The 27,205-nt window shown below is 58.1% G+C and overlaps 11 protein-coding genes across 11 annotated transcripts; 8 read left to right on the plus strand and 3 right to left on the minus strand.

The window, feature by feature from the left end:
• Positions 1 to 408: 408 nt before the first annotated feature.
• On the plus strand, positions 409 to 1,346 carry L226DRAFT_608216 (uncharacterized protein; the record flags this gene model as incomplete). The annotated part of the gene is made up of 2 exons (XM_067685901.1): positions 409 to 547; positions 611 to 1,346. The coding sequence occupies exon 2, from the start codon at positions 618 to 620 to the stop codon at positions 1,344 to 1,346; it is 729 nt and encodes a 242-aa protein (XP_067541462.1). The 5' UTR covers positions 409 to 547; positions 611 to 617.
• A 335-nt stretch (positions 1,347 to 1,681) lies between these two features.
• L226DRAFT_476965 (uncharacterized protein) lies at positions 1,682 to 3,861 on the minus strand. The gene is made up of 3 exons (XM_067676729.1): positions 3,654 to 3,861; positions 3,507 to 3,577; positions 1,682 to 3,436 (listed from the first exon to the last, which is right to left on the minus strand). Exons 1-3 carry the CDS (start codon positions 3,843 to 3,845, stop codon positions 1,996 to 1,998), a joined length of 1,704 nt encoding a protein of 567 aa, XP_067541463.1. The 5' UTR covers positions 3,846 to 3,861; the 3' UTR covers positions 1,682 to 1,995.
• A 610-nt stretch (positions 3,862 to 4,471) lies between these two features.
• On the plus strand, positions 4,472 to 5,138 carry L226DRAFT_542171 (GRIM-19; the record flags this gene model as incomplete). Its single annotated transcript, XM_067682110.1, has 3 exons — positions 4,472 to 4,617; positions 4,821 to 4,962; positions 5,076 to 5,138. The coding sequence occupies 3 exons, from the start codon at positions 4,472 to 4,474 to the stop codon at positions 5,136 to 5,138; spliced, it is 351 nt and encodes a 116-aa protein (XP_067541464.1).
• A 1,071-nt stretch (positions 5,139 to 6,209) lies between these two features.
• L226DRAFT_518977 (uncharacterized protein) lies at positions 6,210 to 8,170 on the plus strand (the record flags this gene model as incomplete). Its single annotated transcript, XM_067678569.1, has 4 exons — positions 6,210 to 7,245; positions 7,307 to 7,479; positions 7,543 to 7,863; positions 7,919 to 8,170. 4 exons carry the CDS (start codon positions 6,210 to 6,212, stop codon positions 8,168 to 8,170), a joined length of 1,782 nt encoding a protein of 593 aa, XP_067541465.1.
• A 370-nt stretch (positions 8,171 to 8,540) lies between these two features.
• Positions 8,541 to 9,743, minus strand: L226DRAFT_498698 (acyl-CoA N-acyltransferase). Its single transcript, XM_067677684.1, has 4 exons — positions 9,173 to 9,743; positions 8,811 to 9,080; positions 8,714 to 8,732; positions 8,541 to 8,631 (listed from the first exon to the last, which is right to left on the minus strand). Exons 1-4 carry the CDS (start codon positions 9,316 to 9,318, stop codon positions 8,563 to 8,565), a joined length of 504 nt encoding a protein of 167 aa, XP_067541466.1. The 5' UTR covers positions 9,319 to 9,743; the 3' UTR covers positions 8,541 to 8,562.
• On the plus strand, positions 9,520 to 13,511 carry L226DRAFT_529351 (uncharacterized protein). Its single transcript, XM_067679585.1, has 3 exons — positions 9,520 to 9,602; positions 9,659 to 9,952; positions 10,016 to 13,511. The coding sequence occupies exons 2-3, from the start codon at positions 9,694 to 9,696 to the stop codon at positions 13,246 to 13,248; spliced, it is 3,492 nt and encodes a 1,163-aa protein (XP_067541467.1). The 5' UTR covers positions 9,520 to 9,602; positions 9,659 to 9,693; the 3' UTR covers positions 13,249 to 13,511.
• L226DRAFT_542175 (uncharacterized protein) lies at positions 13,475 to 15,639 on the minus strand (the record flags this gene model as incomplete). Its single annotated transcript, XM_067682111.1, has 9 exons — positions 13,475 to 13,561; positions 13,618 to 13,670; positions 13,754 to 13,872; positions 13,967 to 14,006; positions 14,087 to 14,894; positions 14,983 to 15,211; positions 15,265 to 15,341; positions 15,396 to 15,459; positions 15,533 to 15,639. The coding sequence occupies 9 exons, from the start codon at positions 15,637 to 15,639 to the stop codon at positions 13,475 to 13,477; spliced, it is 1,584 nt and encodes a 527-aa protein (XP_067541468.1).
• A 1,020-nt stretch (positions 15,640 to 16,659) lies between these two features.
• L226DRAFT_549652 (ArfGap-domain-containing protein) lies at positions 16,660 to 18,745 on the plus strand. The gene is made up of 5 exons (XM_067682697.1): positions 16,660 to 16,864; positions 16,920 to 16,982; positions 17,045 to 17,102; positions 17,161 to 17,286; positions 17,612 to 18,745. Exons 1-5 carry the CDS (start codon positions 16,752 to 16,754, stop codon positions 18,551 to 18,553), a joined length of 1,302 nt encoding a protein of 433 aa, XP_067541469.1. The 5' UTR covers positions 16,660 to 16,751; the 3' UTR covers positions 18,554 to 18,745.
• A 112-nt stretch (positions 18,746 to 18,857) lies between these two features.
• On the plus strand, positions 18,858 to 20,829 carry L226DRAFT_123966 (uncharacterized protein). The gene is made up of 7 exons (XM_067672211.1): positions 18,858 to 19,303; positions 19,362 to 19,424; positions 19,481 to 19,570; positions 19,631 to 19,670; positions 19,740 to 19,977; positions 20,037 to 20,193; positions 20,259 to 20,829. The coding sequence occupies exons 1-7, from the start codon at positions 18,912 to 18,914 to the stop codon at positions 20,452 to 20,454; spliced, it is 1,176 nt and encodes a 391-aa protein (XP_067541470.1). The 5' UTR covers positions 18,858 to 18,911; the 3' UTR covers positions 20,455 to 20,829.
• A 1,621-nt stretch (positions 20,830 to 22,450) lies between these two features.
• Positions 22,451 to 23,712, plus strand: L226DRAFT_124011 (uncharacterized protein). Its single transcript, XM_067672212.1, has 6 exons — positions 22,451 to 22,640; positions 22,699 to 22,802; positions 22,856 to 22,933; positions 22,986 to 23,117; positions 23,169 to 23,633; positions 23,693 to 23,712. The coding sequence occupies exons 1-5, from the start codon at positions 22,587 to 22,589 to the stop codon at positions 23,434 to 23,436; spliced, it is 636 nt and encodes a 211-aa protein (XP_067541471.1). The 5' UTR covers positions 22,451 to 22,586; the 3' UTR covers positions 23,437 to 23,633; positions 23,693 to 23,712.
• An 894-nt stretch (positions 23,713 to 24,606) lies between these two features.
• L226DRAFT_124026 (cysteine proteinase) lies at positions 24,607 to 27,162 on the plus strand. The gene is made up of 6 exons (XM_067672213.1): positions 24,607 to 24,942; positions 24,995 to 25,241; positions 25,297 to 25,410; positions 25,463 to 25,565; positions 25,618 to 25,842; positions 25,895 to 27,162. Exons 1-6 carry the CDS (start codon positions 24,736 to 24,738, stop codon positions 27,051 to 27,053), a joined length of 2,055 nt encoding a protein of 684 aa, XP_067541472.1. The 5' UTR covers positions 24,607 to 24,735; the 3' UTR covers positions 27,054 to 27,162.
• Positions 27,163 to 27,205: the final 43 nt, after the last annotated feature.

Here is a 27,205-nt window from a genome sequence, read left to right on the forward strand (position 1 = left end):
CGCTAGATATCGCGCTACAGCCCCGATACGGCCTAATACCTGCGTTTCCTCGCTCTTCGGATGCTCACTAGTCTTCGCTGGGCCCTTGAAGGTACCGCCTGCGGGTGTCCGCGCTTACCCCATCTGGGGCTTATCTGTTCTATGAACAGCTCTCGGGGCACAGGTGGGCCGGACCGTAACGGCGTTCGAGGCGAGTGACAGGTCCTCTAACCCCTATCCACTTCGGACCCAAATCGCGACTGATGTGCCCAGGACCCCAACTGCGCGAATCCATTCATACTCTCCCGACGCGATGCCCGGCCAGATTGAGTTCGGCATTTGCTTCCGGGGATGTTGTCCCATATACGCGGATCGTCTCTCAGACCGCCGTGGATCGGCGGGCTCGGATACAACTTCGATACGCGTACTCGGTCAGAATCATGACGGCCCTATGACAGCTCCTTCGGCAGCGGAATTGCGGCCCACATCGTATAATCAGCAGCCATCTGGGTCTCATCGTCCAACCAGCCCACGTAGCCAGATTACAGACCGCTATTTCCAGCCACATGTGAGTCCCGGCGCTGGATTGCCCGCTAAAGCCAGTGATAACACAGGAAACACTCTGTCACAGTCTCACCATGCGCACACCGTCAGCATCGCAAGCACGGCGAAACGCCAGACAGAGCGCCGACGACAGTTCACGCGCCCCGAGTCCGAGTGAATTGAATGCGAGGGCGTCGCAACGGAACTCGAAGCGACGGGCGAACAAACAACAGCTCCCCCGTAGCGGTGCCAAGGCCGCTACGCTCGACAACGACGCCTCCAAACGGACGCACACGGCTGGTCCCCGCCACATACGCAATCGCAAGACAGCCACCCGGGCCACCCGGGCAGCTGATCCTTCGCACACGCCACAGGCAACCGAGGTCGCGGCGGTCTCCCGCCCTGTCGCATCCGCATCATTGCCGCCTTCGTCCCCGGCCAAGGACCTGCTACGCCGTGCGCGGGCCACCGCCGCGGCGGACACAGACTGGCTGGGTCGGAGACCGTTCATTATGGACCTGGTACTCGGGAACCGGCCAGTCGTTCCGTACCAGAACGAAGACGCAGTTCTGGAGGCAATTGCGCTCAGCGAAGCTGCCCTTCGACCTGTCAGAGGCGTCTACAACCTTGAGGATTACCGCAGCTTGGAGTTGTATTGGGAAGCGCAGGCCGCAAGCTTGCACGGGGCCGCAGGAGACGAGATCTCGCAGCACCTCCCCGTACCGGAGTTCCAGCTGTCTGCGGAGCGGTCGACGGTGACTTGGTCCGGGGACGAGGACGCCGAGTCGCCGCCGTCGAACGCAGGGTCATCTCCGCCACGATGAGTGGGAACGCCGCAGCACATGAATGTTCGTCTGCAAGGCGATGTCGTGCCAGTGCACTGCAGTAGATTGCCTTCATGGCATGGCGGCAGTAGAGTCAGGCCGCGTTATTGTGTCCTCTTTCTGGATGTGCTTCTCTTCCATTGGCTGTACAATGGTTCTAGAGAGCTTTATCATATGCCCCACCCGTGTACACCCCTGCGGCTGCGTGTGGTGTGAACGAGTCATGGCTGCACGTCAGAACCCGATTTGTGACTTCGCAATGCTACTTGCCTCATTCAGTCGAATACGTCCGCCATCCATCTGTTGACCGCATGCCTAGACCCATCCGTCTCGATGAGATACTAGATGATCATAATGGAACCAGATTACCTCAAAATGCAACACATGGCGCATATTGGGATATAATAGATATCAGAAAAACCACATACAGCCAGAAGGCAAGTCGTCGGCAGGCCAGAGGCGATACATACGATCACAAGTACGACAAATAGACAGCGATGCAAGACATGACGTGTTACTTTTCACAAGACCTGGTACGTACTATATCATTAGCCTACAGCAGACAAAGCAACGTTGGCACCCGTCAACAGAATGCCGCACCGTAAAGAGACTATCGAAGCGATGTGACTTGCTCGTTTTGTCCAAGAGGTTACGCGTCGTCCATCCTATCGTCGGGCAGACTATCTCCCTTTCCGGATCCAGAGTGTCCGGCATCGCCGTCTTCTTCAGAGTGAGAACGCTTCCCGCCCCTATTACCGCCAAGGGTCAGCGAACCTCGGGAAGACGCCCCACCCTCATTGGCAGGTCGACCTTCCGCGTCGTAGCGGTCGTCAACCTCCATCTCGTCTCTCGACCGCTTCCGCGAATCTATGAGAGAAGCATGGGCGGCGTCGCTGGCCGGCATCCTATCGCGAGGGCTATTACGTTCGTCGTCTTTGAACGCCGGCTCACGTTCGATACCGAGCAAGTTGGACATATGAGGGGCCCGCGGAGCGCGTTCATACTCATGGGGCTGGGGCTGGGCAGGGAGAGATGCGTCCCTGCTTCCGCTCGGCCGTGCAGTAGACCCGGGAGAACCAGAGCGTGACATAGCCCGCGCACGAGCACGGGCCTCTTCCTCGGCCCAGAGTGCCTCCTCCTCCTGTTCCTCCATGGCCAGGCGGCGACGAAGCTCGATTGCGCGCTGAGCTTCGCGTTCGCGTTCGAGCGCTCGATCATACTCGAGTTGTTGTTGTATTTCCCAGTCGCGTTCAGGGTCCCGTTCACGATGGATGTGGGCGCCCGGACCGATGCGCTGATGATTGTGGATGCGAGAGCTGGAGCCTCGATGGGAAGCGGTCGGCGAAACCATGGGAGGCGACGGAGGGAGGTTCGGCTGGGGAATCTGGATATGAGGATGCGGTAGCTGGTGTCCATGTGGATGGACGTGTTCAAGTAGGTCATGCCGCCGAGTCCTATGTTCTACCGCAGGTTCTCCTGGCATATTCGGGCTGCGGGCATGGACAGGGTAAGGCCCACCCGACGGTTCCATACGCGAAGCTCCCCCGGAGACTGAATCAAGATCTGGGCGCGCCGAGGAGGAACGGGAGTGGTGGGAAGAACCGCTGTGCGAGTGTGAGTTGGGTGGCGGCGGTCGAGACTGTGCATACGGGTACTGATTCGCATGGTCATTTGTCACAGAAGGTTCTGGGGCAGGTTCTTGGGAGTGTTGAAGGAGAGGGATCATGGGAGGCGGTGGCGGCAGCTGCCGTGCGGGGTCGTAGCCAGGACCGGAGTCATGACGGAAGCCGTGGACCAGAGGGATACCATGAGGCGGCGGAGGACCGGATGCGACGGGGACACCGCGCGCATCTATCTGTGCAGGGGTATCTTCTATTGCAACCACTCTGCCATCAGGGCCCTGGACGAGTCGTGCATTCGGGTGGACGCGCATGTACTCGGACAGTTCGCGGTCATTGGGATCTATCACGCGCGCATGCTCTGGCGGAGCCGGAGGCTGCGGGTGGAAGATAGGGTCCGAGTCCACAGGCAGTTCTTGCGTTTGTCTTCCAGGCGTCGGAGGAACAGCGGCAAGCCGTTCGTACAAGATGCTGGATAGTTGAATGATTTCCAGACACATAAGGGAACTATTGAGACGAGTACAAGACAAGGAGAACGTACGCTCGCTCTAGGTTCATGCGACGAATATTCTTCTTGGCCAGTAGGAGCTTGAAGTACAACCTGTCATTGTCCTACGAGAATGGCATAGGAGGGACGGACGAATGGTTCACAACGCGTGTGGGCAGATTGTCCTAGGATGTGACTCACCGACTCGATCTCCTTGACCTTCTTTTTCAGGTCCCGGTACTTCGCCTGGTACTTGACGTCCTCCGCGCCAGCAGTAATGCCCATGATACTGCGCTGCTTCTGCTTGCGTTCATATTGAGCCGACACGGACGGGTTGTGTCCAGTATAGGGGGCAGAGTAGACAGGGCCAGGGGAAGGAGGACGAGGCATCATGGTGGAGACGAGGAAAGGCGCGAGGGGCGCAGCGAGCCACGTCCGGGCTTGGCTGTCATGTTGTTTGGCGTTGAGTCGTTTCGTATGAACTTCCCATACAGAGACGCGCGCTCCTGCCGTTCCTTGCCTTATTGCATGCGCTCGCGCTGCGGCAATGTGTCCAGATATCTGTCTTTGTTACGCCACGTACTCTACTCGCATCTATCGAGGCTGCGCTATGCACAACGGAGTCATTTCCTGCGCTCGAAGTATCAAATCCGAAGACTGCAACTTGCTCCCGGAGGAGTCGGCGTCAAGATCACGTGGTATCCGGGTGAGCGCAGACGCCCATTCGCACGCTCACTTGCTGTCCTTGTACCAACTCGACGTGCTCATCGTCCACCACGTTGCCTGGCTGCACCCACTCTTGCCTCTCTGCGACCGCAGGCTGGACATCTGTCTTTTTGCGCTAGTCTGAGTCACTCCGAGGAATTCACGCACGAGTAAGTCTTTACATGTCACGTCTGCATGTTCAGTTCCTGACAAAACCTATGCTTCCCAGTGTCTGCTCCCTTCCGACAGTGAGCCATTGTTCGACTCATTCGTCTGCACTGACACCGAACGCGCTGTTTGTGCTGTGCAGGGATATGCCCCCGCCGGGCGGTTTCGAACCCGTCAAGTACAAGCGTAACCTGCCGCTCCGCGGACCGAGTGGCCTTGTTATTCTCGGCGGTGTGACGGCTGTCTGCGCCTATGGCTTCTATCGGGTTGGAAAGGGGAACCTTGAGAAGAGGTACGTGGAAACTTTACGGACGTTTGGTCGGGCGGGAGAGGTCAGGCGGACGGCAAACGTGGGCATGCGAGGGCCCGCCCAACGGAAAACGTGCCTTCCGTTGGATCCGACCGCGCGACTGGGCTCTTATCAGTGTTCATATCGGGCTTGAACAATGCGCCGCCTTCGCAAAGGGGACCGAACTGATGCGACTTGCTTCTCAGGGAACTGCAGAGGGAGAAGGTGTGGTCACGTATTCACTTGGTCCCTCTTCTCCTTGCGGAGGGCGACCGTGACGCATACCGACGTCAGCAAGCTGCGCTGGAACGGGAGAGGGAGATCATGAAAGATGTGCCGGGCTGGGAGGTCAGTGAGATCTTGACTGGGCATCTGACAGAGCGCGCGTGTTTGCTGACGACGTGGTCCTCCGGGGTGGTTCCGCTGTGTGGTTGTGTGCGCTGCGACGGTGACGGTGACAGGCTGGCAAGAGCGTATACAACAACCCCAGCCATCGGTCTGCGGAGACGATCGTGGTTATTTGATGGTAGCTGGCTTTCCTTGTATCACTGCATGCGCAATCGGAATGAGAGGTTGATGCGTTGCAGCGGCTTCTGTGCTTGTGGCTGGGTGATGTCGATACGCCGCGGGGGCGCCGACAGAAGAAGGATATGTTCTCCGACGCGAGGGCTCGGATGGAACTCGCAGTGGGACTGGGAGCTTGCGACGACGTCCGCCGAGCGCACCTGCCGGGCGCACTGGCCCGGGCCCCGGACCTGTCACGCCGTCACAGACGCGGGGGCCGGGGCCCGGGGACCGTCCTGCCCGAAGGAGGCGCATCACCGGAGGTCCCGCCGCGCTTCCGGATTTGGCGAGATGTGATTTAGGGCAAGCCCGGACGGTGCGGGACGGTGCCACTGCCAGCAGCCACGGAGGACGGTGAGTCGGTGACACTGACTGCGGTCGCGCGTCCGCGTCCGATTGACCTTCGCACACCCAGCACAGTTCCAGCACAGTTCCTCTCGGCTGCCCAGCGCCCGCCAGACGCCAGACTAGCACACAAGGAGCGCGAGGGAGGCGCACGGGCATCGACTGCATGTCACATTGGGTTCAGACATCGGTCGTCGAGCGCAGGGAGGGATCACGAGGAGGACGTCGCACACAGGTGAGTCTGCTTCTGCCGACGATCCAGAGGCCCGCTTCCATGTGCCATGTCCATTCGCAGGAGAGTCCTGTCGCACCCGCAAACTCCCATAACTGGCCAGCAATTCGGCCTGGAAAGGCAACGGTCCGTTGTCTGAAACTCTCCGGATTCCCGTATGCTGACATCTAACCCAGATCTCGCGCCTCCAAATCCCGCTAATTCTCACCGAGTCAGCGAGTGCGAGGCACCGAGATCTACTTAATCCGCAATGCCTCAAATACGGCCCATTCGAATCCCGCCCCCGCTCGCCAACATATCCCCCCTTCTCAGATCTGTCCAAGCCCGCCGGAGACGCCTGCTTCCCACTCCCGCGCCTTCGCCGTCTACCTGCGCATCCCCGCCCACGCCATCCCTTATAAGGCCCGGTCCATTGCCTCTCCGTCCTCGATTCCTTTGGCCTTCGACATCCTCGATGCCCGCGTCTCCCTTCTACCACCGCGACGACGACCGCGACGCGGCAACCATCACCCTCGCGGCCTCCGACATGTCTCTTAGAGACCACTCGCCCATGTACTCCTACGACGACTCCGTCCACTACGAGCCCATGATCTCCGACTCGGACAACATGATCTTCGGCCTAGACATCGACGACGCCCTCCACCAAGAGCCCAAGTCCACCTTTTCCTGGGAGCCACCCCACCACCTCATGCAGTACAGCTCGCTGTCGTCTATCCCGTTCCCCGGCTCACCCGACTCGACCACCAGTCAACTCGATCCGTCGTTGCCGACGCATACGCGTCGCTTCGACTCCACCTTCTCTAACGCAAGTTCGGGCTACTTCGCTCCCTCGTCCCCACCAGAGTTCAACGACTCTGCACTCTACTCGAACTGGATCGCCGATCCCGTCGACGCCCCATCACATTCATCGTCCATGCCGATCCCTATCCCCGTCGGACATGCACACCCGCAGTCGCCGCTGTCGTCGCCCTATGCAGCCTACAGCGAGAACTCAGCGATATTCCCTGACGTCACTGCATTTTCGCCCTCGACCGCTCTCGCCGCACTACAGCCACTCCCACTCTCACCGCCCGAGGACGCCGTCATGACGGAGCAGCTACACGCAGAGATGCCCGGGTCTGTTCCGCAACCCGCGAACATCTTTGGTGGCGAGCCCCCAGCGTGGGCGTCGCAACTGTGGGATAACTCGAATATGTCTTCTCCCGGAGGCCCGGTGCCTATCATGCCCCTATCTTCAGAGGACAACTTCGCGACACAGAGGCCCCGTATTCCCATCCGAAGAGGGACGCCGGTGTCGCACCTCTTCCAGTCTTCTAGTGCGCCCTCGCCGTCTCACGCGCGTCCGTCGCTGGTGCACTCGCGGCCGTACAGCACACGGCGGTCAGAGTCGATTAGTGAGCACGATGATCGAGACGCCACGGTTCGGAGGAAGAAGCGGCCTGTGGAGGAGGTCGAGGAAGCGCAGGAGCAGGAGAAGCGATCAGAGAGTCGTAAGTCGCGCCTTCTTCCCGTTCATATCGCCAGGCACGTGATATTGACACGTCAATGCAGCTCCCCTCAAGTCAGTGCTACGCCCTCCCAAACTGGCGCCCTCGGCCTGGCAGCTCTACTTCACCGACTGGATCCAGCGTCACCAGGCTTCCAGTCACAAGAAGCTCAATGTCGCACAAGCCGCTAAAGAGGCCGGCCAAGAATACGCTAGGCTCTCTGCTGACGAGAAGGAGGTACGGGGCCCTCTTCTCAGGCTGATTCTCGATAGATTGTGACTGATACCTCTCCCCACACAGCCCTATCGTCGTCGCTCCCAGGCTCTCAAGGAGGCCAGAGAGCGCGACCTCAACGCCTACATGCGCACACTCACCCCGGAGGACATCAAGCGCGAGAACGCGTACCGCACTGCGCAGCGCAAGGCGGGCAAGTCTCGCAAGGGCAACATCAAGGATCCGAACGCCCCCAAGAAGCCCCTTAGCGCATACTTCATGTTCCTCCAACGCATCCGCTCGGACCCTGAGCTCGTCCGAGAGGTCTTCGGTGACGAGACCGAGACAACGAAGCAGAGCGTCCTCGCCGCAGGCAAGTGGCGCTCGATGACTGATGAGGAGCGCAAGGTATGCTATGCCGTTGTTAGTCTGTGATGGGTGTGTGTGCTGACGCATGTTCCAGCCTTTCCTCGCGCAGGCCGAACAGGAGAAGCTCGAGTACGAGTCTGCGCGCAAGCTCTACGAGGAGGGCACCACCGGTTACGGCAACAGCATCAACTTCAGCATTCTTCCTGGCAGCCCGATCAATCTCATGCCAATTCCGCGGGCCAGTGCTCAGCGTCCTGTCAAGCGAGAGCTCAGCTCTGAGAGCGAGAGCGACGATTTCAACACCGACGACGGCGTCGAGAATACCCTTTCTCCACGGCGCCGCTAAGCGGTTAGGTTCAACTTCGGCTCCCTGGTATCTTGGACTTTCGTTATAGGTTGGCGCCATCGGCGCATTATGAACGTCTTCTCTACTTCTCTGCTTCTCTGCTTTCACGTCCATGTCACTCTTGTGCGCTGTTACTCGTTCGTTACGCGAGATTTGTGCGCTTCGTTTCATTTCCTTCGGTCCCTCTCGTCGACAGTTAACGAGTAACGTCTCGTGTCGGATACAGTTCTGTTCGCAGTGCTAACGACTTCGATGGACTCTCTCACTCCCGCATCGTTGTATACCATCACCACCGCTCCACCATGCTGTATTGTTAGTCTTCGTCTCTGCTACTCTGGTATATACGTGACGACCATTTACGACGATTCCCATACGTATGCTATTGCTATACCTTAGTCCGATAGTGACAAGCAAGCGACCATCTTCTGATGAGGAGCGCCGTCTTCGTCGAATTCGTCACCCTGTAGATTGCATATTGAACATTGTAATCAGATTCTCATCGGTGCCCGCATCGTGATCAGGCGTGCGTCGGAACGAACTTACCTCTGGCTCATAACCAAATCTGTCGGCGTCACGAGTGCTCAGACATTGCCCGGGGCGCAATCTAGCCGCAAGAAGGAGCCGGTCGACCAGTACTCACTTTCCATAGAATCCCTTGACGGGTATCTGGGAGTGGGCTATGACCTTGACAGTGTCCGAAACCCTTGACCCAGAGGCCTTCGCATCGGATTTGACAAAGTCATGCAAGGACTGCACGAGTGCCCGCCCAAAGCGGTATTGCCGATAATCCTTGAGCACGGCGAGCCGGGTGAGCTTGTAGTAGCCCTTCATTTTCACGCAGCGAATCGTGCCAATCGGCTGCAGCGACGGCACAAGGCGGAGCAGAATATGGGTTGCTTCGTCGTCCCACCTGAGGTAGCGGTTGCGCGTGCCAGAAAGAGGCAGATCGATGTTAGCTGCTGCGTTTGGAGTATGCAGAACGGTGGGCGCGACTGAACGGACTCATCTATCTCGGTGTCGAGCGGGAAGCCCTGCTCGTAGTGGAAGACATCGATGCGGACGTCGTAGCACTGCTGCCTGAGCTCTTCGTGCCCTGGCTGGCCGGCAGCAGGGACGACGATGATCTCGTGTGGTGGCGGGGAGGCCATTGGGGGACGCTGGGTGGGGCAGAGCGATGTGCAGCAGTGGTGGCGGGCAGGGAGGGCGGGCGGAGGGCGGTTCTGGCGAACTTAGTCGTTCGTGCGAAGCCGAGGTGGCCAACACGCGGGTGGCCAGGCGGGAGGCGTCTAGAATCCCAAAATTCGGAGTGCTGGCCGGCAGTTGCCGCACAGCGTCTTGCGCCTGGGTCGTCCTCTCTTCAGCCAGACGTCGCTCACCGTGTATGTCGTCGCCCACCCCATTCTCACTGCCCTGCGACGTGTTGCTCACCCAGGTACGTCTTCTGCGACGCTCGCGTACCCCAGCTGCTCACTGCATCGCGCCGCACAGGGTTCAGTGCACCACTCGTCTCGGCGAGTGCGGTGATGTTGGAACCTCTCGCTGCCTCCGTCCTCACCTCCATCCTCCCGTCTCGTCCACTCGCAGCCCAAGTGTTTGCGTCAAAGTCCTCCTTTGCGATGGCCGTGCGATCTGTGAAACAGTCTCTTCCCTCGGATTTCTTCACGCCGCATCCGAGGACCGTGGAAGGGAAGGGCAAGGGCAAGGCACTGCCAGAGGATGAGTACGGAGCTTGCAGCAGTTCTTCGGACAGCTGTCATCTCAGGAGTTGCGAGGCCGTCGTGGGTGAGTGATATCATCTTCTCCCGTATTGCGCAGCAGCGGTGAACGTTACGTCGTGTGTTCCAGAGGCCACCGCCGCTCCTATGACGAGGTTCACTTCTTCGCGTCCCCGAACACGCCGCTCCCCTGGGCACAAGTACATCGCTTCAGGAAGTCGCAGCCACATACCATCATTGCGGACCTGGATGAGGCAAGTTGACGTGGCCCAGAGACGGCACGCTTCCAGCCGGACTGCGGTCGAGCCCTCTCGACACCCACCCCCACCCCCAGACGAGAGGCATATCTGGCAGAAAACCTTTAAGGACGTGGCGGAAGGCTCTGAGCCGTTCTCCGCCGAAGACGCATGGCACGCGTACCAGTGTCTTTGCGACAGCTATGGGGAAGCCCCGGGGCCTGCGACCGCTGCGATCGCGTTCATGGCCAACTTGGCGATGTCCGTCGCGAGCGGGCATCAGGGCGAAGTCTCTCCGGAGTTCCTGCGCTCCTGGGGAACGCGAATACGCAACGCTCTGCATCACATAGACCCTGGGATACAGGACATGCCCCGCAATCTCGTCAGAGTACGTTGGAACAATGTCCTCATCTCCGCCTTGGCCATGGAGGGGAAATTAGATGACGCCATGGAGGCGGCGCGTGCCATGTTCAAGCTCACGGACCCTATGCACAAGGCGCAGCAGCGGGCGAACGTTGTGCAGGTCTTCACCGTCATTGTCCACGCGACTCGACAGCACCGTGGATCCACCGCAGTCTTCGACTTTCTTGTGCAGGAGGCGGCGCTGTTGAGCGGGTACTTCGACCGTCCACACTCCGCATGGCGCCATGCTGACTTGATTCGCGCGACCATGCTGTTCCGGTCGACATCCCTGGACGTCCTATCCTCTTTGGAAGACCCCGTTCGGTCTCTACAGTCGCATCTGTCCCTCTGGTCCAAGAAGCAGCTCTCTTTTGCCGGAACCCTGCTCATCTTAGCTATGACGGGTTCTGGGCGGGCGAAGGATGCGCACGCTGTTCTACAGCTGCTGCAAAAGGAGTCTGCTCCTCTTGTGGATCGGACACTCTTCCTCGTCATCCGCGATCTGGTGAGAGAAGATCACTACAACGAAGCCTCTTCACTCTTCGCACCACTGCCTCCCCCGAACGAGTCTCAGTATGCCTCGTATCACTCCACTGGCCTGTACCTCCGTTCCCATCAAGGGGATGTTGCCGCCGCAGAGGACCACTACAGCAAGCTTCGTCAACGCAATCTCGTCTACTCTAAGGACAAGAACTCCATAATGCACGCCTACGCCAAGACTGGGAACCCTGGCCGCGTGCTAGAGCTCTTTAATGACTTCTTCCCCTCCACTGCCTCCCGAAAACAGGATCGTCCTAATATTATACACTACACCACCGTCATCTACGCCTACGCTCAAGTGGGCGACCTTGATGGCGTTAATTCGTGGCTGGGGAAGCTCTCCGAGGCCGGGTTCAGACCTGACCTATACGTCTACAGCATCGTCCTCAAGAGCTTCGCTTCTCGCGGAGACATCCCCTCCATGAGCACACTCTTGGACCAGATGCGTGACACGGGCATCGCCATGACCGCTGTCATCTGCACAACTATGATCTCCACTCTTGCGAATCGCGGCGACCCTATATCCGCCGAACACATATACAAACGAGCCGTCGAGGAAGGTGTCGTCCCCGACCGCGCCATGGTCACCGCGATCATGAACGCACATGCTGAGGCCGGTTCTTGGGACGGCGTCATCCGCGCCTGGGACTACCTGTGTACCCCGGGTCGTGCAGGCGCTGCGATCACGATTGAGGTGGTCAATACGCTCATGAAGGCTTACGTCCTTGTCGGGGCCCCCTTCCGTACCATTGCCCACATCTTCCGGCAGCTACCGCGGAAGAACCTCCGTCCCGACTCCCGCACCTTCGTCCTCCTTATCCAGTCAGCCTGTGACTCCGGCTTCATGGATATCGCCGAGGAACTATACCAGGAGATGGATCGCCTCGTTCACGAAGAGAAGCAGACTTCCCTGAAGGCGGACGTGTATGTTCTAACCGTCCTGATGAGTGGTTACCTTCGTCAGGGAAAGCGTATTCGTGCGAAGGCCATGCTTGACGAGATGAAGGCCCGCGGTATCGAGCCCAACGCTGTTACGTACGCTGCTATCCTCAAGGCGTATGGCGAGCAGAAGGTGGAAAATGGCCGCAAGATCGCGCAGGAGTTCCTGCAATCGCTCACGGAGAGTGGGACCGAGGACACTTGGTTGCAGCTTCTCGGCGGACGTCGGCTGACCGTCGAGACGCTCTACCGGCCACTCCTCAACGCCTTTGTTCAACACGAGGAGGCTGAGAAGGTCGAGCAGCTGTACGAGGACATGCTCCGCTCCGGGGGTAGTCCAACCCTCGGAACACTGACCATGGTTCTTGACGTACATCGTCGGACTGAGAACGTTGCGGCAGTGCAAGTCATTTGGCCTGACATCTACCGCCTGGGTCTCGAGTTCACCCGCCAGAACGCTCTCCTCAGCCCGAGCCCTAGCGAGTCCCCGAACCTGCGCGCGTATGGCGCTCTTCTGTGCGTCCCGTTCTCGATCTTCATCGACGCGCTCTCCGCTGCCGGCAAGCACGCCGAGGTCGCACAGACGTGGAAGACGCTCAAGGACCAGGGGCTCCAATTCGACTCTCACAACTGGAACCATCTAGTCGTCGCCCTCGTCCGGGCGGGCGAGCCGCAGCGCGCCTTCGACATTGTCGAGAACGTTATCTTGCGTTACCAGCGCCAGAGCCGTCGGCATCTCGAGCGCGAGCGCGATATGCACCCCATGTCCCCGCTCACGCTCGACCTTCCTCCCCCTGAAGAAGGCGACCTGCCGCCACCCCGGCCAGAAGCACCCCTGCATGCGGGGGAGCGCAGGAGGACCGCGGCGCAGCGCTCCACGCGGCGCCTGCGGAACTGGGCCACCCTGGACGACAAGGCGGCCGAAGACTTCGCGCATCCCTTGCACCTTCTCCACACCATGTCACCGCTATGGAACACCTGGCGGCCGCACGGCGCGACGCTCGTCTTGCTTGGAAGGGTACTCAGCCACCTCAGGTCGGGAAGACTGGTCCAGGCTGTGCAGCCGGATTCGGACACGGATTACGAGCAAATGGCGGTGAATGCGGAGGAGATCAGGAAACGGACAGAGGCGGCTGGAATGGTGCTTGGGGAGATTTACGACCACTTCCCGGAGACGGTCCAACTAGTACGCGAGTACGAGCTCATGCGGCGCACGCGTAGAAATACAGCACAGGACAGATCGTGAAAAGACAGCCAGATAACATTGTATGCGGGCGAAAACGAATAACTCAAGCAACGACATTATAACTGTAACAGGCAGGCATACAGACTTCTCAGGACTATCATCAGTAGGACAGGGAGACTCCACTCGGGCGCGCGCGTGTCTCCCGTCGGCGAAGGGAAGGGGAAGGAGGTCGGCTCTAAATTTACAATCGGCGGCGGCACCGCTGCTGACATCGGGGGCTTTGCGTTCATGCTTCGTCTGACTCGTCCCCGGACACATCTGAGCCATCACGCCGCCTCTTGCGTCCCTGCTTGTTGGAGCCGTTACGGTTTCGCTGCGCGCACTGGTTAGCTTCGTCCTAAGAGGGCTGCGGAGACGGCGATGACGCACCAACGGGAGTTTCTGGCCTTGGTTGCCCAAGGCGATAGATAGCGCGGTGGTGTCTGGATATCATATGGCAGAGTGAGCATCCGGTGCGATGATGTGGGCGGGATATGCTGTAAGCGTCGGGATGAGTGACACATACCGGGGACTCCGGGAAAGCGCTTCGCAGAGAAGACCACGAATGGTTCCGTGAAGGTCTGGGCAAGGACAGGTGACACGTCCGTATGAACGCAGGGCGCCCGAGGCTCAGGTGCAGGTGGCCTGTGGACACGTCAGGTCAGCGAACCATGCTCCGTGCCCACCGCATTCGCAGATGAATGGGCGGTAATTGCGCTATCGCGAACTATGTACTTACGCGCCGACGTTCATAAGCCGCAGCCTAAGACGGAAAGTTCCTATTCGCCACAAATGTTGGTATTCAATGGATTTCGATAGAGGCTAGGACCCATATGGATGCCGAGAAATGAAGACCCACCTTCGGTTCTGATTGACAGGTCTTGGAAGAGGAAGAAGATCCCGGGCTTACGGTGCTCGTCCAGAAGACGGCAAGCGTTCGATGCCAGCGGTCCGACCAATGTCCGTGTGTAGGTGTGGCGGGGCAAGGGTGGAATCGTAGACGGCGGTGTCGGTTCCTGGTACGAAGAACCCTGATGATACTGTGATTGGGTTTGCTGCTGATGCTGTTGCTGAGCATATGACGCAGACGCATACATCGACGAGTCGATCTGCTGCGTAGGACTGGCCTGGACTGGTGTAAATGGCTCCTGCGAGTAACGCGCCTGCGTTGGGTATCCCTCCGAATTGCCTGCGGCGGCGGGCGCGACACTGCCGTAAGCCCCATCTCGGGGATCCGCACTCGGCGCAGTATGTCCGGGTGGCGGCGGCGGCGGGATGGTATGTCCCTCAATGCTGGAGTAAGCAGGCTGTTGTGGCCATGTCCGATAATCGACGTTGCCTTGATCATCCCTGACAGGCGTCTGCACTTGCCAGTCCTGGCTAGCGTTAGCTCCGCCCTGGGCGGGGGCGCCGTACTCGGGAGCAGTAGGCTCGGCATTGGTGGGAGACGCGGTGCGATTGATGGAATGGATGGAGGGTAGAGCGGGCGGGCCGTATGACTGGGTTCGATCCACATTTGAGGCTGCAGAGAAGTGGCCCCAAGAGGGCGCATTGGCGTCGGGCGTAGCCGCGTATGGATGAACGGGCGGGAACGTGTTGGATTCTGGAACCGGCGCCGTTTGGGCGGGGAAGGGATAGCCTTGTGGACTGTAGGATGTATTGGACGGCTGCGTGTAGGGTGTCATTCCAGTGGACGGTGGCTGAGGGCCATATCCTCAACGGGACACAGAGGAGTAAGGAATTGGAGCGACATACCTGGGGATATTGTGCTGCATTGGGCGTAGGAGCAGACCGCTCCGGACTCTGACGACTTGATCGCTGATTAGAGGAGTTGGCAGTGACAGTGCCTCTACGTTTGCCCTTTGGGGTGTTAGCGGGAACGTAACGGTCGGCCGATGTGGGATGAAGGACAAGATTCATCTCATGTTTTCCGTCGGCAGACCACAAATCCACCGTCACCAGGAAGAAGGAGCAATCAATTTCACTGCACGGAGAGCAGCGTGAGAATGGGACGATGGGTATACTTCATGAACGCACTCGACATCGACGAGGGACCCATCCTCTCTTCTGACTATCATTTTGGCAACAGCGGCCGGAGCTAACGGTCGCCGATCCTTGAGGGACAACCGTAAGCGACGTTGCGGGAAGGATGTACAGGGCAAGCTCACTTTATCGCCGAAACCGCACATCCGAGCTCGAATAGGATGTTGTACAACCTCCAAAGAGTAGTGTCTACTCCGGGCCAGCGCAGCGGATGTTGAGTGGTATCAGTCATCAGTGGAAACGAGATGAAGGGACCACTGACTTGCGACCGTGCCACTGGCCCCATGTCTCTGGGCCTTCTGAGGCCGACAATTGCCGCCCAGGAGCAGCAGAGGTGCTTCCAGAGCGGGCGTTCGTCTTCTGAATCATCGCGCCTATGTACAAGGGGTATTTGACGAGCGCAACAGGAGTCGAGGGGTCGGGAAGCGAGCGAGCAGTGGTACAAGGCGAGCTGGTCGTAAAGTAGGGACCGCTTGGGAATTCGATGGACGAGCTTCACACGACTTTGGGCGGAGACGAGGAAGAGAACGTTGACACGAATGCGAGGCCAGCCGGGGGGATGGGAGACGTTCCCGCTGCGCTGGATAGGACGAACCCGACGGAGTGGAATGCGTTACTGAGACGGGAGCGTGAGCTAGTTCTGCGGTCACCACGCAACACGACGCGCGACAGTGCCTCTTCTCCGACACAGACGACGAGCACAAGCACTGGCTGGACGCAGAAGACGACGAGGAAGCCAGAGATGACGGCGAGGACGCGGAAGACAGAGAGGAAAGGCAAGCCCGACCCGGGTTCCCCAGCGTCCAAGGCACCTGAGAATGCGCGCCTAGCGCCGGGGGATTTTCCGGCCCCTGTCACGGGTGCACATCTGCCGCACGCTGTCACGCTCGCTCGGAAATCAAGTTGAACCACAATTCGTTCCGACTGCCAGAGTTGCCCTCCAGGACACGCATTGTCTCTCCGCCGAAGACCAGCCAGCTCATATGGGTGGACCAAGTGCTCTTGGCCGCCATGAGTCGCACGGTAAGTACCCCGACCCGGCCGAGTGGGATGACCAAGATGTAATGACGGCCATGATATTGCCACCGCCGCTGACCCAAGGGCTTGGAACGTCGCTATCCAACGATCAGCCAGTCCAGCGTCCTCTAAAATAGCTCATATCCTCATGTTAGCACGGTTTCAGGTATCCATTCTAACCACAAGGCATCGTACGCGAGAAACACCGAATGCGGCGCGAGTCCGACGCGCTCTTGCATGGGCGACAAGCGTGACGACACGCGCTGACCAGAGTGTGACGGCACATCTGTGGTTTGCGATTCCCACGCGATAGTCCTGGCGCGCGCGCGAGACGCGTGCTGCAGCGAGCGCTCCGTACCTATGATCATCATCGCGGCCGTGCAGCTATTGTCTTGGACGTGAGCTGGACCCCCTCCTGACCATTTCCTCGACGCCTACTTCTTTCGCCCTCTTCGCTTGACATAATGGACCAGGCCTTGGCTCGGAAGACGCTCCAGGAACTCATCAAGCGTGAAGACCTAGATAACAAGAGATGCATAGACTGCAACAACCCCAATCCCCAATGGGCCTCTCTCAGGTAATTCTCGCACATCCATCTCATGTTGAAGGACTCCGTCAACTGCGTTACGCAGTTTTGCAGTATTTCTGTGCCTACAATGCGCAGGCGTACACAGAGGGTTCGGCGTACATGTCAGGTGTGTTTTCCAATCTGTCGGAGATTATGGACAGGACTACATGCCCCGACCCTTGTTCACAGTTTCGTGAGATCGGTCTCAATGGATACATGGCAGGAGGAGCAGATAAAGCGAATGCAGGTAAGTCTGTTGCTCTGCGTGTAGTCTCGCTCGCACACGAACATGTATCCTTTCACAGCAGGGCGGCAATGCACCCTTTCGGGAGTTCATGAAGGCTTATGACCCCCAAACCGGTGGTTACAAGGAGGGGATGAATCCTTATGATACCTATCATAGCTGGGCAGCTTCGCAATACAAGTCCAAGGTACGTGGTGTATATATTCGACCTCCGGGGACACGGGAAACAACTCTTCGAGAACGGTTCCTTGACTGCTGTTTTCCTTCTACTCCGTGAACCCGCCTGTATCAATCTGTGTAGCGTGTGGAAGGGTGGATGGAGTAAGCTATGCTCGGGAGCTTGACCGTTAGATGAAGCATTCCTCGCTGTCTCTCCGGAGCCCTTGGCAATTGGGTTGACTTCCCTGTGCTGTATGCCGGAGGTACACCACGGAGTGTACCTCCTCTGACCGCTGCGTAACACGGTTAATGTTTTCGATCCCTTTACATGTGAAGCTGACACCGAGTATCAGTTGGACGCAACATTAGCCGGCAAACCGTGGTCTCCGTCCGCACCACCCGAAGGCTTCGGCTCTCCCAGCAATTCTATGAGCCCGCCCAATCGGCCGTCATCAGCGCAAGGGCTCCGCAAGTCCCGAGCGTCTGCCCGTGCGAGCACTGGACGATCCCTTCGGAGCGATTCCGCCTCCCCGGCTCCGTTCAGCAACCAGAACTCCCCAGCTCCCAGCCCCAACCCGAGTATGACAGGCTCTTACGACCAGAAGGCCGCTAACGAGGCGTTCTTCGCGTCTCTTGGCCAGTCGAACGCGACCCGCCCCGCAGACCTGCCGCCTTCTCAGGGGGGTCGGTACCAAGGATTCGGGAACACGCCCACGCCCCCGCCCGGCGCCTCACATCCGTCATTCGCGCTGTCATCCGCCAACGCGCCGACCTTGTCTGACCTGCAGGATAATCGGGTTGCCGCGCTCAGCAAGGGCTGGTCGCTCTTCTCGGCCGCGGTCGTTGGGGCATCTCGCGCAGTATCGGAGAATGTCATTCAGCCGGGCCTCGAAAGGGTCAACGACCCCACCTTCCAGGCAAGTGTGAGAGGATATGTGGCGGAGGCTGGTAAGCGTGCCGGCGACGTGGGCCGGACTGCCAACATGTGGGGAAAGACGACTTTCGGCGTGGACATGGCAGAGTCTGTTGGAGGCGTGGTGGGAGGCGTCAAAGATAGGGTCGGTGGTGGACCGGCGCGGCGAGGGTATGGTGCGCTGGGGACGGGGACGGGTATGGACTACGAGGAGGAGAGTTCGGCTCTCTATCACGACGATGAGGAGGACTTCTTCGGACAGTTCAACAACGGGTCGGCTCAGCACAGCACTGCTGCAGCTACTACTTCCCAGGCATCCACTACGACCTACCGTGCGCCCGCCAAGAAAGAAGATGACTGGGACGACTGGAAGGACTTCTGATAGGTGGCTGAGCGGGAGGGTGGTTCGACGCATTGGTTTGGGACGCGTGTAGCACACACATGACTTATTTAATACCTGGGCCATCTTCGTGTCTTCTATCTGTAGAGTGAAGAGAAAGGTCGTAGTGAGGCGTATTGCGATGCAAAGATGAGCCGAGCCTGTGCAAGGGTTCTAGCGGCGAGGTTGGCGGCGGTGAACTTCTTCGGACGCCTTATTCGGCATGCGTGCTTGCGTAAGGCACAACACCGCCACCCAAGGATCGCGGTCCTCGGTCTGTCAGCGGGCGTCTCGGACTTTGCTGTGGTACTTATTTCTGGCTGAGCAGCCTTAACGCAACCTGCACTTTGCTGCTACCTGCATGTCTGCCTTCGAGTCTCTCCCGGTCGAACTCATTGCCGACATTCTTGGGGAGCTGGACGTTGCGTCTTTGACCATTGTTTCGTCCTTGTCGCGCCGCCTCCGAGCAATTGCGTCAGACTCCTCTTTAAACCCATGGCGGAGGCCTATTCTGCGTACCCTGCGCACCACAAATGGAGATTATGAGCCAGCCATGAAACACTTGAGCATTCGTCAAACCGTTCCGAGGCACAACTGGATCGAGATACTCAGTCTTGGGACGGCGGAATATCTGCTCTTTGAGATGACACCCCCGAATCTTGCCGAGGCCGAATGGGAAGAGTGCTTTCGAAGACGGTTCCTTCCTGGGTGGACCAAGTGGAAGGGAGGCTCTTGGAAAGCGGCGTATTTGAAGTATGTCTTATTTGCAGTCCTAGCTGAGGACGCACATCTTGACAGGGATGTGTTGCAGGATCTTGCATCGCGTATGGCACCGGAGTCATTCCTCATGCACGGCGGATGAAAGCTGGACTAAGTACGTGCCGACATTCCACCCGGTAGAGACTACCATATGCTCATGGCACTCTTCAGATATATACTCCTCAACCGGAACGGTTCAGCGAACCTTCTTGAGGGTTCTTCTCGCAGTTATAACCCGCTCACGACATTTCATGAGATCAAGTGAGCGGTCATAGGTCCTTCGGTCTCGGTACCTTCTTTACTGAATTGAATCGTATGTAGGTTACAGCACAACCTTGCCCATCTGCCGACGCATGTGCGGGTGAGTGCACGCACGCGATACAACTCTGAATGACTGCATCTGATTGATTAACGTCCTCCCTGTTATCAGCTCGTGGTGGAGTTCCGCGATGTCCGTATCATAGCGCTAGGTGTCCTGAGCAAACCGCGTTCGTCGTTCTCTGTCAACCAGAACGCACGACAGTTGCTCCACCCACCGGGAGTGACCAAAGGAGCGGACGAAGTGGCTCATGCCTCGCCAGCTGCCGTCGGTAACGTCTCCGAGGGAAGCGAAGAGGGCTTTCCCGTTGTAGCGCTGGACCCGTCGCTCTCTGGAAGGACAGCACCAGGTAAGGCAGCATCTACCTTCATAGAGTGAGCGCTCGGATGCTGACGAGCGTGGTTTCAGTAATCAACCTCAATGATGCATATCGCCCCTTGACGCACCCCCTTCCCTCCCTTTGTCACGCAAACTACCCGTTTTATACTCCTGGCGGAGAAGACAAGCGGTGGCTTGGTAACGAAGATCTGGAAGAGAATGGTCGCCAGTGGGTGGGCCCTATGATGTATGCCCCTATTTTTCTCCTATCTTCCAAGGCAACAATTGTCACACTCATCAATGCCGCCGTAGGATCACCGCCCAACTCATCGGCCCGCAAACTAAATATTTCGAAGACGAAGAGGGCCGAACCTTCCTGCAGGATATGGATCTTGTAGTTGGCCCAGGAAGAAGCCAGTACGCCTCCCTTACCTGGGAGGACTTCAACGCGATCGCACCGTGGGTTGAGCTCACCAACATGATCAATGGTCCTGGGCTCGGTCACTGACCTTGTTCTCGTTTTGTCCAATCTTTCCGGGGCACCCGCTTGCTGAATGTGTACGAGTATGTATGATATCGCGATCTGTACGGCCTCGGACGCTGTGGTGCGATGGTGCCGACGTCAGCGAGTTCTGCATGGCTTCCTTCCCTGTGCTTCCCATGCTCTCTGTATGTTCCCGGTGTGTGCTATATTCTCCCATGTTCTTCCCAGAGATATACGTTTCAATGCCCCGCCCCGCCCAGAGTATCGTATCACCGGCGCCGCGAGAAGACTCTGACAAGCAGTCCCGCCAGGCACGTCTTCATTTCGGGTGCAGAGCACGCCATGGAAGGCCGGTCGCCCCTGAATTGAATATAGCGCACCCCTCTCATGTCTCAACGCCGAGGATATTGTTCCCCGAACCCGCACACCAGGGAGGGAAGGACAGCCGTCTTTGCCACGGCTGTGGGAGTCATCCCACCGCTACGCGAGTGGTGCGATGAAAGGCGACGGTGAGTCCGACTCACCGAACCTTATATGCCCCTTCCCTGCCCGCCATGCAGGGCCGCGATACCGAGACGGATGCGCGGATCGTTCTTGTGCAGCTTCTGTCCGTGGCCGGGAACGTCGCGGAGGTGCTGAGTGCATTCCCGAGTGTGGCGGAATGTCCAGCGACTGGATGGGTGGGCGTGCGGCGCATGGCAGGCGTGCGAAGGTGCCCAGCCTGGCGGCATAGAGTTGCAGGAGTCCGATGCAGCAGGGTAGGCGAGTGGTACGATGTCGACCTGGATATTGATGCACTGTGGGCGAAGACAGCCTTCAAGTTGGGGGCACTGGGGACAAGATGAGACGGAATTCGGTTACCGCTGTAAGAGGGTCTCAGAGATAGCTGACCGAGGTTCCAGCAAATCTCGTACACTCCTCGGACGTGGTCCTGTGTCGTTCCGAGCACACCAAGTCCGTATCCTCGCGGCCGCAGTGCTCTGGCATGCGCGGCGGAGCTTGTCTCATACCCGAAACAACACCTCCAAGCGGAGCCGCGGTATGGAAACCGTACGCGTCGTCGAGGAACCTTGTAGCACGCCACGAGAAGATAATAGCGGCAGGTGGTCGACAATTAATTGCGATGATCCGGATAATGGGGAGCAAGCGTATGTCTTGCGAGGTGAGTCGAACTAAGCGCCCGCTAAGTTTCAGATGGTCTTGTCAGGATCTTGGAAAGGTCTAGGAGCGTCGATATATCGGTAGCACAATGAGCAATCGGACCCGTCCGGCAGTCGTTCCGTGCTCCAGTGAGTGTGCTGCCTTCGCACGTAATCCGACCGCTACTCCGAGGGAACTCGCTTCCGCGAAACATCAACACACTCTTGCACTTCAGACGAGCCCATGATGATGATATCATCTTACCGCTGACTGATTATCGCTGAGAATTGTGGGCGCACACACTAGCTTGACCACATATCTAACCGTCTTTATAGTGAGGGACGACTGCTTATTGTTAACGACGTTCTGATTTTCGCATGCGCGCTATCATGAGGGGCCCATCACGCTGTGCACGAGGCTACGACCCAGCGGCGGCAATTGTCTGGACGCCCCAATCGCGATCCCCGAATGTCTCGGAATAGCAGGGGAGCCCCTCCTCGTCGAACCCGGTTACGTGTGCAGCCTCTTTATTGTTTTTCGCAGGGTTCTAGCCAGCCTTGCCGACGCTGCCCCCTCATTCCCGCGCATAAGCTCGGCGCGGGAGCAGGGGCGCGGAGATCGCCCATAGCCAAAGTCACCGATCGACCAGCCTTGTCACTGTGGCGACGTTTGGGGTGGGCGTGCCCAGCGAGGACTATAGCACGCGCTATAAAGCGGCGGCAAAGAGCCGGGAGGTCCTGCATTACTCGCCCCCCCGCCCCAATTCTGCTTTGGGCCAACAAAGACTCCGGAGGGCCACCGGCTGAGCCACCTCCCTCTTCTCTGCTATTTAACGCTAATTCTCCGCGCCGGCGTGGTCTTCACGGTTCTATCACTCACTGTTACGACCATCTATCTGCTTCAACCACCGAGTCCTTCTGCTCGCTGTTCATTTGGGTCTTTTGATCACTCGCATAACTCGTACGACTCTCGATCACGTCCTATACGCATCAGCCACGCCATACGCCATAACCAGAATGGTCGTTACGCACACACCTTTGGTAGCGACGACAAGGGCTCGTCCAGTCATGGTGGGTATAGCAGCATCCTGTGGACTTGCGTAACGCTGACGATGGCTCTGGTGGTTAGCCCAAGCCCAAGATTCATCCCTGCGACTGGACTGGGTGCAGGGCTGCTTTCGGCCGGAACGCCGACATGGTTCGCCACCGTAAGACAGTTCACCAGCACATCAAGTACGTTTGCTGGTTTGGCGTAGATAGGACAAGCGCTCACTTCACAACCACAGGGAGTATATCTGCGGACACCCACACTGCCGGAAGGCGTTCTCTCAGCAGGCGTCCCTGAAGACGCACATTAGGACTCAGTAAGTGGCCCCGTCATACTTTCTAGCGGAGGCATGCTCATCAGCCATACAGCACCAGGGAGAAGCCCTACAAATGTGCTCATCCCCGCTGCCGCCAAGCTTTTGGCGATCAGTCCTCCTGCAGCCGCCACTTCCGGGATATCCACAGTGGCCGGACACACTTCTGCCCTTGGTGCAACTCAACGTGAGTATTGTGCCTTCAACTGTGGCGAACCGTTCGTTGACGTCTCTTCAGCAATAAGCGTAGTGGAGAGTTCCGGAAGCATCTCGATAAGATGCACCACATCGAGAGGAATGCAGTTGAAATCAAGATCTATCAACTGCCCGAAACCTTGAAAGTGGAGGACCTTGAAAGACTCCCGCAGTTCATGGGCCTTCCGGGGCTCGAGATGAGGCGGAAGATGCCGGGACGCAGCCGCAGGCACGCCCCTCAATCTGCGTCTTCCGCGGACATCCTGCAGAACCCTGGACGTAAGTGGGACTGCGATGCGACTTTCTCTTAGGGAAAGGCAGAGCTGACAGAGCCATCGTGCAGTCATCCAGATGGTTCGTACGTCGAGCCTGGACAGCCTCGCCTCGACGCCGGTCTCGACGCCAGCTCTGTCCCCGGCCAGCGTTAGCCCTACGCCTCCCCTCGAAGACCTCTACGGCGATTTCTATCCGACGCGCGACTTGTCGCAGCTCTCCTTCGGCGGCAATGGTACGTCTCCACCCCTATCTCCACTGCTTCCCGCCCCAACTAACAGCATCGTCTCTCAGACCTTCAGATTGACTTTGGAACCGGAAATGAGGGCATGTTCCTGAGTCCCCTCAACTTCGCCGGAAGCCAGGACCTCACCACAATCAACGAGGACACGGGCAGCTATGTCCATCATGACTACTTCCCCGTGCACAATGACCGTACGTCAGACCCTTTGATGCTCGTCACTAGTACTGACATAGCATGCAGAGGTCTTCCAACCGCAGGGTTGCGACAAGCCCTATATGGACGCGCAGATGCTTGATCATGCTCCTGCAATCGTAGGAAACGAATTGTACGACCACCATGACACGACGCTCGGGATGCTACCCGTTCAGAACCAGGTGTTCCAGAACGGGTGGCAGCCAGAATTCACGGCACCTATCTCACGCCTCGGACGTCTCTCGCACGCACAGGCCCCCGTGGCCTGGAGACAGTGAAGCCCGCGCTACGCTCGTAACGAGACCACGGACTATTTCTTTTCGCTCTGTTCGTTCGAACTTGTGCGCTTGGACTACGCACCACTGTAGTGATAACGTATGCGGGCTTCTCTTGTATATTGGTGGTTTCCTTTCTTCGTTGTTGATAAGTGTATCTTCCTAGCATGTACTCACCCCTCATGTATCCATGGTCCCTGCACTGTACTCATAGTACTGCGCAATTCAGCATCCGTGTTGACGATCCTTGTAACGTGGCGCAGACTTGTGCAAGCATTCCAAAGGCATGGCATCAGTGCAACGTAAGGTCTCCAACAATCTCGAGTGTAGAGCGACAAGTCGCCATCGCAGGGTTGCACGGGAGACGCGATAGTGGCGCAGGGCGTCAAGTCGGACGCGTCGCGTCAACATTTTTAGAACACACACGTGATCTAACAAACATGAGACAACAAGGCATAAGTGGCCGAGGGATCTTGTTTGCGAAGCCCAGATCTGTACCCGCACTCGATGCGCCCTTGACTCTCGCCATTCCAAAACACTTTATATCCCCCGGCGGTCCGCTCTTGCTCTGCTTTCGTGCTTTGGGTCTTGCTAGACGTGTTCCCTTTGCGACTTTTCGCCACAAAATGCTGGCTTCGCCGCTCCTTCCTTCGCCAAGATTCGCGGAGGACTCTTCGTACCGGCCTGCAAAAGACTTAGAGTCATTCAACAAGCTCCTTCCTCCTCCAATAGAATTCATCGAAGGCTCGTCCTCGGGTGTGCTTGCGGTTGCTGAGGGGAAGTACCAGCCGATCAACGAGGTTCCGAAGCAGAAGGCGGCGGCGGTGGCAGATGTAAGTATATCGCTGTGGACGCGTTCCTCTTCCCCTAACACGTCCTCGCCAGTCTCACGAGACTAAGAAGTCTCTGTCTCATGCGCATGGGAAGTCTGAGAAGGCGTCTCAGGACTCTGCTACCCTACCTAAATCCCTCTACACCGGATCCATCGAGACCCATTGGCCCAACGCTTTCGGTGTTGGCCGTGGTCTCAACAACACTGGAAACACATGCTTCCTCAATAGCGCACTACAATGCTTGCTTCATACAACGCCATTGTTGCACATAATCTTCAAGCACACGAAGGGAGACCCATGTCAGTGACAGCCACCCTCACGTTCGTCTCACACCTAACCAGTGATACGTCATAGGCCGGGTGCCGAAAGGATCATTCTGTATGATCTGTGCTCTACGTCAAGTTGCTGCAGAGACGTACCAGAAGGGCCATTCTGTGACTCCTTACCCTGTTATCACGAAGTTGAATGGTATGTCCTGCAAGCCACCCTCCATCACGTCCATACCCTCATCCCTACTCAGCCATCGCGAAGCACATGAGGAGGGGGAGGCAAGAGGACTCGCACGAGTTCCTCCGTTACTCCATTGATGCATTACAACGTTCTGCTCTGGCTGGTTACCCACAGTGAGTTGGTGTCTGTTGTTGACCATCTCTCCTCGGCTGAACATCGCCCCAGGAAGATCGATCCCAAGCTGGCAGAGAAAACTTGGGTCTACATGATCTTTGGCGGTCTTCTACGTTCGCGCGTGAAGTGCCTTGCCTGCGGCCACAACAGCGATACGTTTGATCGTATGCTTGATCTGAGCGTTGACATCGCGGGCGTAAACTCCCTGCGTGACGCGCTGCGCAAGTTTGTCGCAGTTGATCATCTACGAGGCGCAGACAAGTACAAATGCGAGAAGTATGTATTCGTGTCGACCATCTGGGTAGTCGCAAGTTAACGTGATCACTAGGTGCAAGAAGCCCGTGAACGCAGACAAGCAGTTCACAGTGCAGGAGGCACCGTTGGTTCTAACTCTGCACCTCAAGCGCTTCTCTCCTATGGGGCGCAAGATCGGCCACCCTGTCCGTTACGACGAGCGTATCAGCCTTGAGCCTTACATGAGCGAGGGCGAGTTCGGACCCACCTACTCGCTCTATGGCGTCATTTCGCACGCAGGTGGTGGACCCAACTCGGGCCACTACTACGCGAACGTTAAGAGCTCCAATGGCTCGTGGTACGAGATGAATGACGAGTCTGTCAGTAAGCTGACGAGCCCCCCGACTGGGCTGAAGAACGCGTATGTTCTCTTCTATATCCGTGACAAAGGCCAGGCCTTGGAGGCCGCCGTCAACGCCTCCTCCTCGACGCCCAACCGTACCCCCGCTCGGACGAGCATCGTGGCGAATATGAAGAAGCGGAAGATTGTGGAGAGCGATGACGAGAGCGAGCGGCCTTCCCCAACCAAGACCCCTAAGCGGTTCATCGGCCCTCTCCTACCAGATGCTCGTCTTCCAACGCCGCCTCCCAAGGACACGCCGAAGGCTGACCCACAGGCGGCGGTATTGAAGATGAAGATTGACGCTGCGTCGTCCCAGCCTGGCAAGAACGCCCTGCAGAGCTTGCTGGCGGACTACACAGGCGATGAGGACGACGACGACATGGGCGAGAAGGTCACCGAGACAAAGAAGGACGGCGATGGCGCGGAGGCATCGTCGACATCGACTCAGATTCCCGCACCACAGTCCTCATCCGCCCATCCGACTTCCCCTGCACCCACTCCAGCACCATCTCGCCGTGAGCCGTCGCCCGCCCCAGCGGCCGCATCGTCCACCGCTACGTCCTCTGCTATCCCTCCAGCCTCGTTTTATGGCACGCCTGCTCCAAAATTGAAGGACAAGAAGAGGAAGAGCCCTGACAGCGAGGAGGAGGATGACTACTCTTCCCGCCGCATTTGGGCGAAGACGCCGCTGTCTCCGCCGCCGTCAAGGGAGCGACGGTCGTCGGGCGGGCCGCGCTCCGTGAACCCGTACAACAGGATGACCGGTAGCAACAACCTTCACCAGCGCCGGGACACGGTGGGCCCTGGCATGGTGCGGTATGGACGTAAACGCCGAAGTTTCGGAATCTAGAGCTTCCATTGTTGTAGAGTTGCGGACTATGTTGTGTTGCTCTAGCATTGACTTCGTGTTGTATCGCATTCTTTCTCGTACATGCCCACCACCCCCCATCATTGATCATTCCCCACACCCATCACACATCCATACCCATATCCATCGCCAGT

This window comes from Lentinus tigrinus (genome assembly GCF_003813185.1).
Source record: "Lentinus tigrinus ALCF2SS1-7 unplaced genomic scaffold L226scaffold_2, whole genome shotgun sequence".
Taxonomy (NCBI): domain Eukaryota; kingdom Fungi; phylum Basidiomycota; class Agaricomycetes; order Polyporales; family Polyporaceae; genus Lentinus; species Lentinus tigrinus.

Bases quoted from the DNA above. Each gene is read 5' to 3' on its own strand.
- L226DRAFT_476965 (XM_067676729.1), bottom strand. From the start codon at position 3,845: ATGATGCCTCGTCCTCCTTCCCCTGGCCCTGTCTACTCTGCCCCCTAT. The intron at 3,578-3,653 runs GTGAGTCACATC...CCATTCTCGTAG, and splicing joins AGGTCAAGGAGATCGAGTCG to GACAATGACAGGTTGTACTT. The intron at 3,437-3,506 runs GTACGTTCTCCT...TCAACTATCCAG, and splicing joins CGCATGAACCTAGAGCGAGC to CATCTTGTACGAACGGCTTG.
- L226DRAFT_549652 (XM_067682697.1), top strand. From the start codon at position 16,752: ATGGACCAGGCCTTGGCTCGGAAGACGCTCCAGGAACTCATCAAGCGT. The intron at 17,103-17,160 runs GTAAGTCTGTTG...ATCCTTTCACAG, and splicing joins AGCAGATAAAGCGAATGCAG to CAGGGCGGCAATGCACCCTT. The intron at 17,287-17,611 runs GTACGTGGTGTA...ACCGAGTATCAG, and splicing joins CTTCGCAATACAAGTCCAAG to TTGGACGCAACATTAGCCGG.
- L226DRAFT_498698 (XM_067677684.1), bottom strand. From the start codon at position 9,318: ATGGCCTCCCCGCCACCACACGAGATCATCGTCGTCCCTGCTGCCGGC. The intron at 9,081-9,172 runs GTCCGTTCAGTC...CCGCTACCTCAG, and splicing joins CTCGACACCGAGATAGATGA to GTGGGACGACGAAGCAACCC.
- L226DRAFT_124026 (XM_067672213.1), top strand. From the start codon at position 24,736: ATGCTGGCTTCGCCGCTCCTTCCTTCGCCAAGATTCGCGGAGGACTCT. The intron at 24,943-24,994 runs GTAAGTATATCG...CGTCCTCGCCAG, and splicing joins AGGCGGCGGCGGTGGCAGAT to TCTCACGAGACTAAGAAGTC. The intron at 25,843-25,894 runs GTATGTATTCGT...CGTGATCACTAG, and splicing joins GACAAGTACAAATGCGAGAA to GTGCAAGAAGCCCGTGAACG.
- L226DRAFT_123966 (XM_067672211.1), top strand. From the start codon at position 18,912: ATGTCTGCCTTCGAGTCTCTCCCGGTCGAACTCATTGCCGACATTCTT. The intron at 19,304-19,361 runs GTATGTCTTATT...GATGTGTTGCAG, and splicing joins TGGAAAGCGGCGTATTTGAA to GATCTTGCATCGCGTATGGC. The intron at 19,571-19,630 runs GTGAGCGGTCAT...AATCGTATGTAG, and splicing joins ACGACATTTCATGAGATCAA to GTTACAGCACAACCTTGCCC.
- L226DRAFT_529351 (XM_067679585.1), top strand. From the start codon at position 9,694: ATGTTGGAACCTCTCGCTGCCTCCGTCCTCACCTCCATCCTCCCGTCT. The intron at 9,953-10,015 runs GTGAGTGATATC...CGTGTGTTCCAG, and splicing joins GAGTTGCGAGGCCGTCGTGG to AGGCCACCGCCGCTCCTATG.
- L226DRAFT_124011 (XM_067672212.1), top strand. From the start codon at position 22,587: ATGGTCGTTACGCACACACCTTTGGTAGCGACGACAAGGGCTCGTCCA. The intron at 22,641-22,698 runs GTGGGTATAGCA...TCTGGTGGTTAG, and splicing joins CAAGGGCTCGTCCAGTCATG to CCCAAGCCCAAGATTCATCC. The intron at 22,803-22,855 runs GTACGTTTGCTG...TCACAACCACAG, and splicing joins ACAGTTCACCAGCACATCAA to GGAGTATATCTGCGGACACC.